The 15999-nt window shown below is 37.8% G+C and overlaps 1 protein-coding gene across 50 annotated transcripts in view; it reads left to right on the plus strand.

Annotated features, from left to right (window-relative positions):
- The window catches only part of TTN (titin), a 268613-nt gene that overhangs the window by 22046 nt on the left and 230568 nt on the right, over positions 1-15999 (plus strand). For 48 of the 50 annotated variants that reach the window (XM_040441698.1, XM_040441725.1, XM_040441731.1 and 45 more), the window contains exons 4-23: positions 14-301; positions 1592-1677; positions 1789-2033; positions 2724-2940; positions 3350-3499; positions 4428-4562; positions 5938-6063; positions 7890-8159; positions 8251-8376; positions 9530-9796; positions 10043-10108; positions 10488-10746; positions 12628-12685; positions 13395-13598; positions 13915-14057; positions 14163-14350; positions 14626-14856; positions 15077-15321; positions 15434-15654; positions 15762-15926. In XM_040441698.1, the coding sequence (XP_040297632.1) occupies positions 14-301; positions 1592-1677; positions 1789-2033; positions 2724-2940; positions 3350-3499; positions 4428-4562; positions 5938-6063; positions 7890-8159; positions 8251-8376; positions 9530-9796; positions 10043-10108; positions 10488-10746; positions 12628-12685; positions 13395-13598; positions 13915-14057; positions 14163-14350; positions 14626-14856; positions 15077-15321; positions 15434-15654; positions 15762-15926 (3690 nt within the window). The remainder of the gene's footprint in view (positions 1-13; positions 302-1591; positions 1678-1788; positions 2034-2723; positions 2941-3349; positions 3500-4427; positions 4563-5937; positions 6064-7889; positions 8160-8250; positions 8377-9529; positions 9797-10042; positions 10109-10487; positions 10747-12627; positions 12686-13394; positions 13599-13914; positions 14058-14162; positions 14351-14625; positions 14857-15076; positions 15322-15433; positions 15655-15761; positions 15927-15999) is intronic. The other 2 variants (XM_040441710.1, XM_040441724.1) reach the window with 2 other exon arrangements.

The raw sequence follows: 15999 nt of genomic DNA on the forward strand, positions 1-15999 counted from the left end.
TTGCTTCCCATAGCTGAGACAGCACCCCCAAATTTCCTACAAAGACTACAGACTACGAAAGTGAGACAAGGCAGTCAAGTTCGACTTGACGTCAGAGTGAGTGGAATCCCTACACCTGTGGTGAAGTTCTACAGAGAAGGAGCTGAAATTCACAGCTCCCAAGACTTCCAGATCCTTCAAGATGGAGACCTCTACAGTTTAATCATTACAGAAGCATACCCTGAAGATTCCGGAACCTATTCTGTAAATGCAACTAATAATGTCGGACGTGCTACTTCAACAGCTGAACTGACCGTTCAAGGTACAGGATTCAGTTTCAGGTGTTCATAGCTATTCTTTGAGGCAGAGACCCTTAACCATTTTTTTTGTGAGACACTTTTTCCATATGACAAGTAGGGACGATCAGCACTAAATATCAAAGCGTTCTACAGGATTTACATAACAATGACTTAACCTCAGAATAGGTAATCAATATGAGATTGGCAGAGGTCCGACTCCCTGCACTCCTATTAAAGGGGTCTTTCAAGATTCATATATTGATGGCCTATCTCCAGGATAGGTCATCGATATCTGATCAGTGAGGGTCTGACTCCCGGCATTTCCACCAATCGGTTATTTGAAGAGGCCTCTTCTTAGACCAGTGATGTCACGTTCATCAGTCACATGGCCTAGTTGCAGCTCAGTCCCATTCAATTAAATGGGCCTGAGCTACATACAAGCACAGCCACTATACAATTTACGACACTGTGCTTGGTATACTATGAGGAGACTGTAGCACTCACCGTAGCACCATGGACTCTTAAACAGTTGATCAGGAGTGCTAAGAGTCGGATTCTTATGGATCAGATATTTATGACCTATCTTGAGCATAGGTCATCAAAATAAGAGTCGCGGAAAGCCTCGTTAATTACCAAGTGATATGATGCGTACACTAGTGAAACAAAGTATACTGTGTTGTCTGGACTCTTCCCTGGACTCATCTCCTGTAGTTTACATGCAAAGCGAGCTGTATTCTAACTTATTTTTATACCTAATACTACAACAGAGCACTTTTAGAATGCCTAACACCAGCAGTATAAGGACACACTGGTGGCTTACAACACGCTAATGGCAGGTTATCTTTAACTATCGATAATATGAGTTTCACTATGGTGCCAAGTAGGGATGAGCAAACTTCAAGTTTTGAAGTTCGTGTTCTGGTTTATTGTGAATTGCGTTATGGATTCCGTTACCACGGACCATAACACAATTCAATGAGGGAATGAATAATGGAAGGCCTGAGGCATGCCGTCATAATAGCAGTCAATGGCCAACATAACGGATCCGTTTGGTTTCTGTTATGCAGGAGTCCTTGAATTGTGTTATAGTCCCTGGTAACGGAATCCATAACGAAATTCACCATATACTCGAACTTCAAAACTTGAAGTTCGCTCATCCCTAGTGCCAAGTTCAAGCAATGCTATAACTTGGTGCCACTAGAACCATGAACAGCTGGGAAGCCATGGGCCGGGGCCCCAATAGATCATGCTCTTATGCCTCATATATCAGTATATTTAGATGATGGTATTCTCATTCTTATTGTCCATCCTAGCTGAAGAAGAAATACCTGCCAAAAAGACAAAAACCATTGTAGCGACTGCTCAGATTTCACAGACAAGACAAGCACGTTTCGAACAGGTAATTTTGCATTGTGTGAATGTGGTTTTGAATTACTTGTGCCACCAATTAATCATAGTGAAACTGTATTTTACTGAAAATCTGACTCAATGTATAATATGCATTTTCCAGAGAGTAGAGGCTCATTTTGATGCGCGATCCAGTACCACAGTTGAAATGACTATTGAAGGTGCTGCAGGACTGCAGCTACCACATAAGACACCTCCCAGAATTCCTCCCAAGCCTTCATCGAAATCACCAACACCTGCGATGATTCCTACAAAGATTCAGATGGTCAGACAGCAATCTCCATCACCTGTACGCCAATCTCCTTCTCCTCTTAGATCAGTGAAAGCGCCAGTACCTTCACCTGTCAGGTAACAGAACGATACACTTTTGCTTTACGATCATTCTTGCCTATGACTTTGTATAGCATCAAAAGCCTTAGTAATAGTATTATTAGCTGCTCGTTATCACTATTCTGTGATCAGCTGGGACCTTACAATTTTATAACATTTGAAATGACTATTGAAGGTGGCGCATCAAGCGTCAGCACAGAGTTATTTAAACTGGCGTCTAAAATGCCGGTCCTAATAAATGACCCTAAATGTGTTGTATTGTAGTCAGATTAGACTAGGACATCAGACGGAGATTACAGAAATTCTTCTTGTGAATTAGCGCTTAGTTTTATAAAAAGTTGCGCCTGGCTTGCAAGAAACTTGTTTAGCATCTAAAAATTTCATGTAGAGAAATACTGCCACCTAGTGTATATTTCTCAGAATACAATGTTCTCAGAATGTTCTCAGAATCATACAACGCTCTATATCAGTTGACTAAATGATATTAAGATTCCTGATTTCGCATTATTTTCCAATTATTTCATGCCATGAGAATGGGAGGTTTCTGTTCGATCTTTGGTATAAAATAAATCTAGTTTTAGTATTTGTTTTTAAAGATGAAAAGTTTAGGTGTCCCAAAGATGAGTCACCTAAATGCGTCTTTAATATAGAAGTTTATTATATCTATGGCTTATAAAACATAACACAAATGTATTTTATTCCCAACAGGTCAGTCTCTCCGGCTGGAAGAGGACTGTCTACTTCTCCAATTAGATCTGTGAAGTCTCCTTCACCTGCAAGGACCACTCCAACACCAGTTGGTGCTGAAGTCCCTCCTCCTTGGAAGCAGGAAATATTTGTGTCTTCTGCAGCCTCACACATAAAGACTGAGCAGAAGTGGGAATCGAGGGAGCAGGTCACAGTTACTGGAATGGAAACCAGAGAGGTAAGGGCTTCACTATATATGTCAATACAAAGACTTCATACCATCATTTATTAGGCATGGACTACACAAAGAAAGCAGGGTGCAGAACTAGAGTTGGGCCTCCAAGTGCAATTATAAAAGCTTGTGAGATTTACATTGCACTTACGACAACTGCCCGACAATGATATTGTACCATGTAAAGTTTGCAGTCTTCTGCAACTCTTAGGTGGACACAAGAACATTGAACATATCGTATGATGTAAAGTATTCCTAAGGCCTCAACCAGAGGAGAACTTTAGCTTTGCACTTTTCATTTGTTGTGTAGCCTGTGCCTTAACATAATGGGTTTAAAAGGAGGTATTTGCTTGTTTGCACATATTTTCTATATTGTTCTTTTTATGCATATTTTAATGTAATGTAACTGATATAGGTCCATGGAGCAGGGAAAACAGCAGCTGTCGCTACTGTAGTTGCTGCTGTTGACATGGCCAGAGTGAGAGAACCTACTCCAACTGCCACTGAACTGACTGCTAAAAGGACAGCGACGACTGCTGTGCAGATTCAGCCTATCCATGAGCAGGTAATAATGAAGTCAAACATTATAGCAGAACTTAGGAGCATTGACACAACTAAACCAGGGGCAGACTGGCCACGCTTGTACAAGAAAACAATTCCTATGGCAGTACTTCCTAACCTCACATGGGTGAAGTCTATGATCCCGTTCTATCACTGACCAGAAATAAAGTTCCCTGTAGAGCTGAAATACCTTTGGCCCAACTCAGAGATTTCTGTTGTTGGTAGTATGACTTCAAATTCCAAGCAAAGATCCATTCAAACTAGTGGTATGAGCAGCACCAAGGGGATTCTCCTGGCATTTTATAAAAACTGGCCTTTCTTCTGACCCTAACTTGGTTAATACTTACCCGTTCGCTGTGCTGCCCATGTTGCCATCTTTTCTGTACTCACACGGGCTGTTCTGTTTGGGTCATGTCTAGATATGTGCCCTTCTTTTCCTGTTCAGCTGCATAAAAGTAAATGCAGCTGAAGTCCACACATTCGGCCAGGACCCGAGCATAAAAGCTTGCAGCCTGTGTGGCTGCAGCGGAGACGGCAGCATTGATGGATCGGCAGATGGGAAAGTATTATTCAAACAATCTTTTTTCCACAGGTCAGTTTTTATACTGTAAAAAGCCCAGAGATCCCCTTTAGCCCTCGAGAGACCATATAATTCTGGAAGGTCTGCTCACATAAATTTATGACGTGGATTTTGACTGGATTTTCTCCTTAAAGACCTTATATTCAGCTAGCCTACTTTCTTGACCAGCTTGTCCCTGATTCATAAGCAAAATATAACAAGAGCTTGCTGTGCGCTTCACTGACCTTCATTATTTCACCATCCTCATCTGATAACGTACCTTTCCATGCTTCCATCTCAATCATGTCACCTGCTTTTCTTTGGCGCTGGTCATCTTTTAGAATTTTAGAACCTTTTTTTTTATAAATACCAGGTAAGGAAAGAAGCTGAAAAAACGTCTGTAAGCTCCGTGGTCGTGTCCAGTGAAAAAGTCAGACAAGAGACAGTTACAAGGACGGTAGAAGCTGCTGCCACCAAGCGAGAACAGATACATGCAGTTCAAGAACAGGTGATTTCAACTGCTAAATTTTGAAAGCTAACACACCTTACTTCCATTTAAATATGTCTACTAAGATCATACTGGCCAGTACCACAGACTTAAAGAGGTATTCCGGTTTTAACGATTACATTTATTTCTTTAGGCAATAGGATGTCCAGCAATTTTGTAATATACATGTATTAAAATGTTTGCTCTCAGACCTTTATTATATACATACATTACCTCTCAAGAAAAAAAAAAAGGGTACAGTATATTTTAGTCCTGTAAAATGCATCTATAGGAGAGCTAGATAGGACTAAACATGGTGTCAGTCATGTGAGCTATCATGTGACCCTGACAAGTATCATGTGACCTGACTTTCAGTTAACTGCCTAGGTATCTAACAGGACCATAGTAGTGTATTGAGGAGCAGAACAAATACAGTACATACAGTATTACTACCTGCAGCAGAATCTCATGTCTGTTAGTGTATAGTTTATACACTAAACCATATTAACAACATGGCAACATCACTTAGAAACAGGCAGCCATTTTACTGGCCACTACCGACAGACACACAGTGTTGTAGTTACTGTAATAACTACAATGAAAATCATGATTACCCCACTAGTCCAATTTATGTATCACATGAATGTGTCATGTGTGCTGACCCAGCACATGTATGTCATGTTACACTGCTTACTGAAAGCCAGGATGTAAAGAATGTCACATGACTGATGCCATGTTTCAGTCAGGCCAAGGATGGATTACATAGGACTGATAGGTATGTATGCAGAATTTTAAATGTGTGTATAGTAGAAGATTATAGGATTTTCTATTATATAAATAAATAAATAAATAAAAATAAAAACTGGAATACCCCTTTAACCGAGGGCCTTATTATAGTAAATCCAGTTGCCAATCACCACACATTTATGAATTTAGATTTTTATAACCTAACCACTCTGGGGTGAATTTATCAAGCCCTGCACAACAGAATTCTGGCTTCAAAAAGAGGGTTTTTTTTGTGACTTTTTGGGATCAGTTTTTGTGACTTTTTGATTCCAGCTCCACCTACAGTATAGAATGAAAATGTTGACAGAATTTCAAAGTAGATCTCGTTTGTGTCCCATTTATGAAGTCTAACTTTTTAAAAAGTCTCAACTTCACACCAGGCATCCCCAAGGCTCTTATAGAAATCGTAACCGCATTGCACTTGTGCCAAATTTATCATTACTGTGCTCCATTTTCATAACCTTGCTCATAGCAACTCCAGTCAAAAAAGTAACCTCAGATACGCCTATAATGCTAAATCCCCTTCTGTGTTTGCTCTTGCATAACAACTGTAATATATAAATAAGAACCTAAAGATTTGCATTGTCCTGTACGTTTAACGATTGCGCAGATGAATTATGATTCAGAAAAAGTAATGGCTGTGGCTACAGTTCTGGCTGCTGTACAACAAGCAAGAAGCCGGACTCATAGTGCAGAAATTCTTGATATCTCTGATGCGATTTCAGAAACTGATAAGGTACCTGCTCAGTGACCACATCAACTGCACTAAATTTGACCAACCGGCACCTCTCTCATCTTCACTTCTTTTTTCCAATCACCTCTTTTGGCTTTGTGTTTTGTTAATTGTCACATATACATCACGTGCATGGTAAAACTATGAGACATATAAGAACAGAGAGCCACCGACAACTCCTGTTTTTTATGTGAGCTACTATCTTTTATGTGTTTGTGCACCTGTGTATTATATGTATATGCATTTCCTTTTTATACTATAATATAAAACAGCACACAAGACATGTACAGTATCAGTATGTGAACCAAACTCTTCGGGTGGAGAATTGCAAGAATTGCATCTTCCTTTGTTTGAAAAGGAACCTGTCATTTTGAACATGGTGTTTGTGCTGCTGGCAGAATATTATAGAGCAGGAGGAGCTGAGAAGATTGATATATAGTTGTGTGAGAAAGGATTCAGTAAAAAATTTATTTTATACATTAAAATTCCCATTCATTCAGGGCTTTGAAGTCAAGGAGGTGGTCCTATCAGTGATTGACAGCTTTCCTTCTATGACTGTGTATACACAGATAGCTGTCAATCACTGGTAGGACCGCCTTCTCGACTTCAATGCCCAGAATGAGCAGGCATATAAATGGGAAAATTACTAGTTTTGCTAAATCTTTTTCCATAAATCTATATATCAATCTGCTCAGCTCCTCTATGCTCTATGACATTCTGCCTTTAGCTTACATTGCAATTTCATGGTGACAGGTTCCCTTTAAAGTAGTCTCTTAAGTAACTTCCATTGCCAGCAACTATTTTTGTGTGTTGGTTCCACATTTATATATATATATATATTTTTATAGTTTTGGAAACAATTTAATAGTTTGACTGAATTCATATTGCATTTGCCGGTTTCATATGCCCAGATGCATATAAAAACTTTTTATTGAAAAGCATATGCTTTTCAATACCTTTGGAACAGGATCCCAAGATTTTCTCGCCAGGTATGTGCCAAAGGACATCCATCAGTGTTTTATGGTACTGTGGCGTATACGTTCTCTCAGTGTGTATATCAACTGTACAACACACTGACTTGGTGTGAATTTAGCCAAACTTTCTTCGAAGACCCTTTCAGGCCATCTGTCACCAGATTTATAGCAGTAAAACTGGCCGACCTGTTGCATGTGCGCTTGGCAGCTGAAGGCATCTGTGTTGGTCCCATGTGCCCACATTTCTGAGAAAAGTGATGTTTTAATATATGCAAATGAGCCTCTAGGAGCAACGGGGGCATTGCCGTTACACCTAGAGGCTCTGCTCTCTCTGCAACTGCCACGTTCTCTGCACTTTGATTGAAAAGGCAGGCGTGATCACATTAACACTGCCTCGTCTTATCAATCAAAGGGCAAAGAGCGCGGCAGTTACAGAAAGAGCGAAGCCTCTTGGTGTAATGGCAACGCCCCTATTGCTCCTAGAGGCTCATTTGCATATATTAAAACATTATTTTTCTCAGCAATTCGGACCCATATAAACATAGGACCAACACAGATAGCTTCTGCTGACTAGTGCACGTCTCAGGTCAGCCTGTTTTACTACTATAAATCTGGGGACAGAAGCCCTTTAACTGTTGAGCCTCAGTGATTTATGAAAGCATACCTTGATACATAGCTGCATTCTCACTGGCAAGTCCATTGGCAGTGAATAATCACAAAGTTTCAAACTATATAGGGCTTTATCGTCCTGTCTTTATATCCTTGTTTTTGTCTCTGTTTTTTAAAATGTTTTGCACTTTCTTCTCTTCCCATCTTTATGGAGATTTGTATGAACTGTCTTAATGTTGCCTTTAGATGGAAGCTGGGAAAAAAGCAGGAGCTGTGGCTACAGTTGTCGCTGCAGTTGACCTTGCCCGTGTTAGACAACCAGGATACACAGAAGAAGGTTATGCAGAAGAAACAGCTCTGCAGTATGAATACAAAGAGCATGTTTCTGCCAGAAAAACCATTGATTTCTCACCTGAACGCCAAGTTATCACTAAACCCATAAAAGCTCCAGAAGTTCATGTCCCATCCGTGCCAAAAATGATCCCTATTGAACAAGTGCCATCACCTGTTCCACAGGTTAGGCCCTGACTTTATTTTATTCTGCTGTTATTTCTCTTTATAAATGGAATTGGTGCAAAATTAAATGCAACTTTATTGATTAATGTAGATTAAAAGAGCTCCAGAACCACCAACCATACCGGTGGTCCAAGTGGATCAAACTATTTCACATACACCAATTCCACACTTTTCCATCACTAAAGTTACAGTTCCCAAAGCTGAACATACGCATGAGGTAAGAACTGAGTGACATGTGTATCAGGCAATACATATTGTCACCACTGGCTTCACTAAATTATGATCATCATTTTCTTACTAATATCCATTTTACATAAACTAAACATGCACAAAGAAAAATTATTCCTGATTGATTTGCTGCATGTTTTTTAGAATTAGCAAATGGATATTTGCAATGTTTTGCCTGATACACATTAAATGTAGTTATTAAAATGCTCCCTTTCACATTAATACAGGAAAATCTACTTAAATTTTTTAACTTTGCAGTTGTATTACTGCGCACTAAAAAAAGCTGAGCATTAACATAATTAGCAATTTCCTTTATACTTTCCTCTTAGCTGCAATACATGTATAATGCATAAAATCGCTTCTTCACTCTTTATTTTCCCATTTTCTGCACATAACCTTCTTAGTGTTTTCTGTTTATGTTCCTATGTGTCTTGTGTGTACTGTGACTAGACAGCAACTACTCATTGCAACTCTTGTTTTGATTTTAAAGATGCTCTGTTGTTTTCCTCTTCCAACTTTAATGATCAATGTTAAATAATGTAAACATTTCTCAACAAAATGATGCATTTGTGTAAACTATACACTCCAAATATTACTAGTATAAGATGGATGCAAAAACTGATAGTTTCCAGTTTATTTTTTTGCAATACAATATTCAAAAATACCCAAACAGTGCATATGAGCAAGTTGTACTGTCAGGTGAAAGATTTTCATGTACAATAGTATGTAGCACAGTCGCAGTATTGCAAGGTTGAAGGAGACACTATGCCCCCTATTTTTGACGATTGATACCCTTTAATCCCCACAATCCCCACCTCTTTCTGACAGTTTTTGATTTCTCAGTTGATTATTTGGCAGCCACAGAAAGAAAGATAGGTGGCATCACAGGTGACAGTCAAAACTGACTTACAAAACCTGTTCTGTTCAATTACCTTCAGGAAGAAATAAACAACCCAAAAAATCTATTTAAAATCAATAATAAAAGTTTATATGCTGCTCAGAAGACCTAAAAAACTGGTTACAAATTAAGAACCAGTCACAGTTTTACCAAATCCATTAAAGCATGGATAAAAGCAGAGAACATCTTTAAAATGTACAGCTACATGATCATAAGATAACTGATTTTCTTTTGGGCGGGTCAGGTGTCAATTGCAGGATCAGCGATAGCGACTCTGGAGAAAGAATTAACCACAGCAGCTTCACAAAAGATCACAAAATCTGTGAAAGCTCCACATTTAAAACCAGCTGAACCTCGAGGGAGAGCAGAAAAAGTCGTCTCTCCACCCTTCTCTTTGACAGAAACAACTGAGGCCCTCAAAGCCCGTTCTGATGTTGAAATGAGAAGAGATGTAGGCGTGATTGTTTCAGGTGGCTTTGCGCATGAAGATATATTTCGGTATCAGTATGAGGTTGGTGATCAAGAAACTTCTTCGACTTCTTTAATTCTTTGCATAATATCCAGCTATAACAAAAGTCTTTCTTGTCAACGGCACTATATCCTTACTACTCGCTGCTCTCTAAGTATGTGTGTAGTAGTAGTGTAGTGCTTTACTATGCTACTAACATGACTATATGCAGAAGAAGCGCTAAACACCATTACAGCTATATTTAGACCCATGTCTATAGAAAAGCTAACTGTCTTCCATATGTTGCAGGCTGAGGAAGCAGCCCGAGTCCCTGAACCAGCAGAAGTCCCTGTTTCTCCACCAACTTTAGTTTCTGTAAGTAACACATTTGAAAGATCTGTCCATCTTTACTTGGATTGTTGTATATTTTTGCCCCTGGGATCTCAATAAGCTTAGCGTAATTAAAGTAAAGTCAATTCTATTTCAGGCCACTCTTTCTTTACTTTTTATTTACTAACTCTGCCATTTTGAGCATTGGTATTTATTTCATGCATTGCAAGAGTAGTTATTACAGCTTTATTAAACCAAAGATTTGTAAAAGCTACATAAGAATCATAATTGTCTACTGGGCAATGAATTGGGCTACACATAAAATAATCATATTTTAAAATATTGTATACCTAAAATATGATGTATGAAATCATGTTAATTTGGAAGTATACAGCAAGAAAACAATTTTTCTTCTTGTTCACAGGGCTTGAAAAATGTGACAGTCCTTGAAGGAGAGTCTGTCACTTTGGAATGTACCATTGCTGGGTACCCTTCACCAACTGTGGTTTGGTATCGCGAGGATTATCGAATTGAAAATACCATTGATTTCCAAATTACCTATGAAGAACAAATTTCACGTCTTGTGATTCGCGAGGCATTTGCTGAAGATAGCGGCAGATTTACTTGCACAGCAACCAACGAGGCAGGCACAGTCAGCACTTCTTGCTACCTCCTCGTTCAAGGTAAGCCATTATCACTTGTTTGAGTTTATTTTGGGCAGTGGTTGAAAACAGCAAGACTACAGAATGTTAGGAGCAGCTACATTTTATTGCCTTCTTGTATCTATGGTGAACAGCTGGGCAGTGATATTTGTGGTCTACTTTTATTGAAGTCTGTTTCAGTGGACTCATCTTTTTAGTGTTGAATTCTAAGGTTGAAGCCAATGTGACCTTCTAGTCATGTAAAAGCTTGCGGTTGGGCAGAGTATGGGTGGAGTTTTTTAAGGTTTGGAGTTTCTTCCATGGTCCACTACCATAACATGAGTAAACGCTGATTTTCCCTATGTAATGTAGGAATTCTAGTCACATGACATTTCCTGCTCTACTAGAATAAGGAAAAATAGCTATTTCACACCTTCTTTTTGTATGGTTAAAATTAAAATGAAAGTCAGGCGTTTTAAACTTCTTTTCTTTCTCAATCCTTTTCTTTTTAATAAATCCACTTAGCTTTGACTCAAAAGACTGAAGCAACACTACAGCTAAATTCTATGGGGTACATATACTATTCTAGTTACTGGCATACATTATAGTAAATCTGCAAGGCCACTCTCCCTACAGAGAAGCCCCACCCACTTTTTCATGAGGAGTGAGGGTGGTATGAAATGAAAAAAGTAAATGTTTTGCCTAAAAAGTTGCGACATTTCAATGCCAGAAAACTGTCAGCCTTTAATTAATTTTAACCAATGTTTTTGATGACTTGTTTGTCACTACCCTGTCTTCTCCAGTATTTATGGTCTTCTAGTAGTAGATTATTAGACCTACTGCAGTATTAGATTTTGTGTACAGTTTTTATTAAAAAGAGACTTTCACCAACATAACTAAAGAAAAGCATACCAGCAAGTTCAACTGAGCAGTTCCTCAAGATCCAGTTTAGCATGCTACTAGAAAGTACATCCAGTATGATTACAGATTCTCTCACCTTTAAGATCCTTTTCACACAGCAGTATTTTGGTCAGTATTTTGCCTTGGTATTTGTAAGAAAAAAATAAACCGGAACAATAATGTAAAAAGCAAGAAAAAGTATAAGACAGATTTGAACCCCTTCCTGACTTTCACTGCTGTATGGGACAACTACTAAGCTACTAAACCGTTGTCTTAATTTAAAATGCTCATATTCCCTTTAAAAGGGTTATTCAGGCATACTCTACCACCCAAACTGTCCAGTGCTCAACTAGTATTGTGCATAGGCCCCATTATTTAAAATGGGACCAGTACACAAGGCTAGTTGACATGAACCTGACCTCCCAGTGTGTAGCTATGTCTCTGTGCATGTTATTTCAGATCAGGAGGGAGAATATACCATTTAGACATGAAGGTTGAATCTGTTGTTTCTGTAGGACCAATATATCAAATCATTAGCCCTGCATACTATTTAAGTTTTAATAAATTCATTCTCTAAGAAAGTCCTTCAATTAACAATATATTGGTAGCAGAGGACATTGGAAAGCATATGATTGTATGTTTTTCTCATGGGTTTTTTAGTTATTAGACATGTTTGGCTTGTTAAGCAGGGTGAAATGTACCATATTAGTATAGTGTTAGAACCTTATTTGGAGACCTGGAATTTCTACTGGATTCTAAATTTTCTTGGTAGCGGGTACGGGGAGGGTATTGCATCTGTTCTACAGGGATTATCTGGAGTGGCAGGTGGTCTGGACTTTGACTTGTTTGAGGTTAGATTGGCATTGATGATGTTTGTATGACTATATATTTACTGTAATGCAGTTTAACCTTAAATAGCAGTGCTGAGTCATTTAATTGTTGAGTTAAAATTACATTATGCCAAGTAAGTGATTGTATTATAGTTACATAATAGTTTTTTTTACAACATTGCTTTTTTTCTAGTTTCTGAAGAATATGAAGCAAGAGAAACTATTACTGAAAAAATGACAGAAGAAAAACAGTAATTATATTTTTTTTCCCAATCTTATTTCAATGTTTGTGTTATATAGTGTATGAGGGGAATTGGGTGAAGGAGAACCTAGGAGATAGAGATCCCAGGGCAATTGACACTTTTCCCCTTCCAATAGTCCAGCCATGCCAGGTGTATAATTATAAATTGCTTTAACACATATAATTTATTTAATATTGTAAATGAACCAAGAACGTTTTATAGCAGTGATACCTTTATTGGCTAACCCAAAAAATTAAAGTATCACTGCTTTTTTTATGCAAAAGTATTTAAAGGGATATTCCCATCTCAGACATTGGGGGCATATCACTAGGATTTGCCCCCAATGTCTAATAGGTGTGGGTCCCACCTCTGGAACCTGCACCTATGCTTACATCCTAGCGATATGCCCTCAATTTCTGAGATGGGAATAACCCATTAACATCACATAGATTTTCTGATTTACACAGTACCATGCTATTTTGGCTAAACACCAAATAATAAACCACTTAGTGATTTTCTGGCCTTAGACTTTACACAGTTGAATTAAAAACAGCAGCTGTCCGAGGTACTTCTGCACATAGAGAAGTGCCACTGAGTCCAATACAACAGTGGACGGCTTTGATATATAAAATGCAATTGATTAGACAAATGTAAATGTAAAAAAAATAAACAATAATGTTTGTCAATTATTAATACTATGGGTGGTCTCTCTTAACAGGATAACAGAAGAACAAAAAATGGAAGTAGAGCTGACTACTACTGTTGAGACTGGAGAAGGAGAAGCTCCCTACTTCATCAGAAAACCAACAATCCAGAAGTTAGTTGAGGGAGGTCAAGTTATATTTGAATGTCAGATTGGAGGCAACCCTAAGCCACATATTTACTGGAAAAAGGCTGGTGTTCCCCTAAGTACTGGATACAGGTAATTAAATCTTAATCTCAAATACATGAAAAACTTAATTATTTGAAATTACAAAACACTTTTTTTTTTGTTTTACCATAACATCTTTTTTAAAAATCTCTTGTATAAAGTTTATTATATTAGAATAATTAATAATCATTCACACATTTAATTTATTTTTCTACATTGAAAAGTACATTGTTAAATTAATGCGGTAGCAAAAATATATAAAATAACCATTAGCATATCAATAATCATGTAATACACTTGATAGTTAGATGAACTTGTAAAAAATGAAAAAAACATGTATGTGTAATGTGTATATGTGTCCTTACAGATATAAAGTATCATATAACAAGGAAACTGGAGAATGCAAACTTGAGATTTCTATGACTTTTGCTGATGATGCTGGAGAATACAGCGTTGTCATTCGTAACAAATATGGAGAAGTTACTGAAACTACTAGTCTACTGGAGGAAGGTAATTGAGGATCCAAATAAAAAAAAGTGTCATAAATGGAATCTATTTTTTTTATATTGTTATCTTAATTCTTATGCTTCTTCATGATTTTTGGCCTTTTAACAGCTGAATACGACTCTTACATGAGTATGCACGAAGAAACAACTCCATATGTACCTGAACCACAGCTAGCCAAAGTCGCACCCATGGCTCCTCAAGCCGTCTATGATAAGGAATATGAAAAAGAGCAAGCCCTTATCAGAAAGAAGATGGCCAAGGATACTACTATAGTTAAAACTACAATTCATGCTGAGGTAACTGTCTACTCAAAAATAAGAATGACATAAAGCTTTGAATACATCATAAAACCGTAAAGAGTTAATCATCTAGTTACTGGAGCCATGTATACTCCATATTAATTGCAGGGACTAGTTGCAGACTCAACACCAGTGAGATATCAACACTTTATTCTAAAAGGGTTAAGCTAATAAGCAAAAATACATCAAAAAAATGTAAATTATGAGTTATGTAAATGAATGATTACATTATTATGTTTTTTTGCAATTCATTTTTCGTTTTATTTTTGCAGGAGTATCTGCTAACTGCATTTGAAGAGAAACTGATCAAAGAAATTGAATACAGAATTATCAAGATAAGCTTAGAAGAGCTCCTTGAAGAAGATGGAGAAGAAATGATTGTCGATGTTCCGGAATCTGAAATTATTGAAGCAGGGTTTGATATTAGACTTAAAAGTTACCAGATCCTTGAAGGAATGGGGGTCACTTTCCACTGCAAGATGTCTGGCTACCCATTACCAAAGGTACTTTACCATTAAGCCTATGTCATGTTATGACATGCCATGTTAAAATGTCGTGTTAGAATGACGGTTTTTACAATAAAACATATAGTATACCCTGACTGTCTGTTACCTATGGTTGGGGCTATAGTAAAAAGAAATTAGGTGTTTCTGTGGAATTGTCCTTTACAAAGACTCTTCTCCAATCACAAGCTTTTAATATTGCTTTTTCTTTTTATTGTAGATTGTATGGTTCAAGGATGGAAAACGCATTAAACAGGGAGGACGCTATCAAATGGAAACCCTATCAGATGGAAGGGCCAGTCTGCGCATCCCTGTTTTGTTAACGGAAGATGAGGGCATTTATACTGCTTTGGCCAGTAATGTTAGAGGAAATGCCATTTGCTCAGGGAAGTTGTATGTGGAGCCAATGGCACCTACTGGAGGTCCAACTTATCTACCAGCTCCAGAAGCTGTGAAAAGAATAAGGTATTCCTCTTTTTCATATACAGTATATTCTCACTTTGATGTTCTGCTTTAGGTGCATTGTTCACTCCTGTGTGGTTTCAATTCTAACATATACTCTATTGTATTATAATAGGTCTGTATCCCCAAGGTCACCAAGTCGCTCCCCTGCACGCTCTCCAGCGCGTTCTCCTGCTCGCCGATTGGATGAAACCGATGAATCCCAGTTGGAGAGATTATATAAACCAGTCTTTGTCTTGAAACCTGCATCCTTCAAATGTTCTGAAGGTCAAACCGCAAGATTTGACTTGAAAGTTGTTGGAAGACCAATGCCTGAAACGTTTTGGTTCCACAACGGTAACTAATTTCATATTGACATATTAATAATAAAATACTTTTATACATGTTTCATAAAACATATGAAAGAAAGCAATATTATATTTATACTATCATTTATCCCTTAGGTCAACAAATTGTCAATGACTATACACATAAAATTGTTGTCAAGGAAGATGGAACACAGTCACTTATCATAGTCCCAGCTATGCCTACTGATTCTGGAGAATGGACAGTCATAGCTCAGAACAGAGCTGGCAAAACTTCAGTCTCAATGACATTGACTGTGGAAGGTACAATCATTATGCTTTATCTCTATATACTGATAAAATTGTCTGTTTGTTCTCTAGTTTAATCTGAGTTTGT

This window comes from Bufo bufo, chromosome 7 (genome assembly GCF_905171765.1).
Source record: "Bufo bufo chromosome 7, aBufBuf1.1, whole genome shotgun sequence".
In the NCBI taxonomy this organism is placed as follows: domain Eukaryota; kingdom Metazoa; phylum Chordata; class Amphibia; order Anura; family Bufonidae; genus Bufo; species Bufo bufo.